At 40.6% G+C, this 1,794-nt stretch overlaps 1 protein-coding gene across 1 annotated transcript in view; it reads left to right on the plus strand.

Annotated features, from left to right (window-relative positions):
- Positions 1-1,794, plus strand: part of CCDC175 (coiled-coil domain containing 175) — a 97,670-nt gene that overhangs the window by 9,096 nt on the left and 86,780 nt on the right. The window contains exon 3 of the mRNA XM_045287629.1: positions 453-564. Within this exon, the coding sequence (XP_045143564.1) occupies positions 453-564 (112 nt within the window). The remainder of the gene's footprint in view (positions 1-452; positions 565-1,794) is intronic.

The following is a 1,794-nucleotide window of genomic DNA, read 5'->3' on the forward strand; positions in this document are numbered from 1 at the left end:
ATCTGTAGAGATAATAATATGCATCAAAAACCAAGCCATAGCAAGATAGGCGATCAGTGAGAACACAGCGATGGCAACAAAAAAGGAAACCAATTACCCATAGAAGAATAAATTAATTAAAAGAAAAAAATTTTAAATAGAAAGAAAAACCTGTAAATAGATCAAGGTCTGATTTTTTATCTCTAGGCGTGTCCTTCAGTCAGGACCGATGGGGTACCATGAGAGGGAGTACAAAGGACAGACTCTGGGGCCAGAGCATGGTACCTCAATAATGTCTTAAACACAGACCATGGAGCAGAAATTTCCCCCATTTCCTGCTTTAAATGACTGAAGATTGCTTTGCCAAAAGTCCCATTTTGACCTCTGACAACATGTAAAGGGGTACTGTTTCGGAACTGAATCGTCGTTTATTTTCGTTTCTTAACTTGTAAACTTGCCATTTGAATTTTCAGGAAGAAATGAGAAAATCTACAATTGATCGTCTAGAAATCGAAACCATGGAACTCAGCAGACTGTATTTTCTGTTGGAAACTCTTCCCAGTTGCTTTAGCAGAGAACTGGAAGGTACTTTTGAGGTTACCAACTGTTGACATTAGTTTATAAGACAGTAGAGATAAGTACTCATCACAAGATGGGTTGACTAGTTACTGCATATTTAAATATAGCCAGAAAGAGTTACTGCATATTTAAATATAGCCAGGGGATCGGTCACAGTGGTGTAGAGGTTGAAAGCTGGGTTGCTAACCACAAGGTCAGCAGTTTGAAACCACCAGCCGCTCTTTGGGAGAAAGAGGAAGCTTTCTACTCTTGTAAAGAGTAACTGTCCTGGAAACGCACTGGGCCAGTTCTACTCTGTCCTATCGGGTCACTGTGAGGTACACACACACACACACACACACACACACACACACACACGTGCATACACATGCACACATGCATACACGTGCACACACATACAAATGCACATGCGTGCACACATACATGCACAGCATGCACACAGGAAAGTCAGAAATACAGCTACTAGGATTTCAGTTCATACATATGTGGATTTATTCCAAACTTCCTTGGTGAATGGTAGGAGACAAATTTGTTCAGTAGTACACTTGTCTGAAGTCATTAGGGTGTTTCTAAAAAAAGATCCAATCAAAACTGTGGCTTCTGAGGGGATCTGCTTGTCCAGTTAAATTCAACACAGAGAGATCAGCTCACAGGATTATGGGACCTGTAAAACCTTGGGGATCCTAAAGGGGTAATCTTGATAGATTTCCTCACAGACGCAGAATGATCATGAGGGCTGATTATGAGGAAGTTTTAAGGAAATTGAAAGCTGCATGGATGAAGACACTGCCATGGAAATTGTGCCAAGGAAAATGTTCCGTCCCAACAATCTGCTCGTTCTTTGAAGATAGCAAGAGTTTAATTGGGAAGCCTAATTCCATTCTTCCCACAACACTGATCCTGCCCTTTCAGACTTCTTCTGTTCTTAAAACTCAAAGAAGACAATCTGAGTCCCTTAAGAATCCCCAAGCTGCCATTCTTCAGAGAAAGGTTAGAGAGCTGGAGACCCCACTTCTAGGAGTGTGGAGACAGGTGGAGGAATGTCAAGAAACAACAACTTCTCCTTTGGACCCTTTTGTTCAGTGAAGGTTTCTGGGAGGTGTTGCAACACTTTCTTTTTTTTTTACTTTTGCCTTTCCTAGAAATGTCATATTAATAGGGTCAGCAAATATGAAGTCAGTTATGCCTGTTTTTTTTTTCCTCTTTTTTAACATTTTATTAGGGGCTCATACAACT

The sequence above is a fragment of the Echinops telfairi genome, unplaced genomic scaffold, assembly GCF_000313985.2.
Source record: "Echinops telfairi isolate 266 unplaced genomic scaffold, ASM31398v2 ScPeMD7_18;HRSCAF=68, whole genome shotgun sequence".
In the NCBI taxonomy this organism is placed as follows: Eukaryota; Metazoa; Chordata; class Mammalia; order Afrosoricida; family Tenrecidae; genus Echinops; species Echinops telfairi.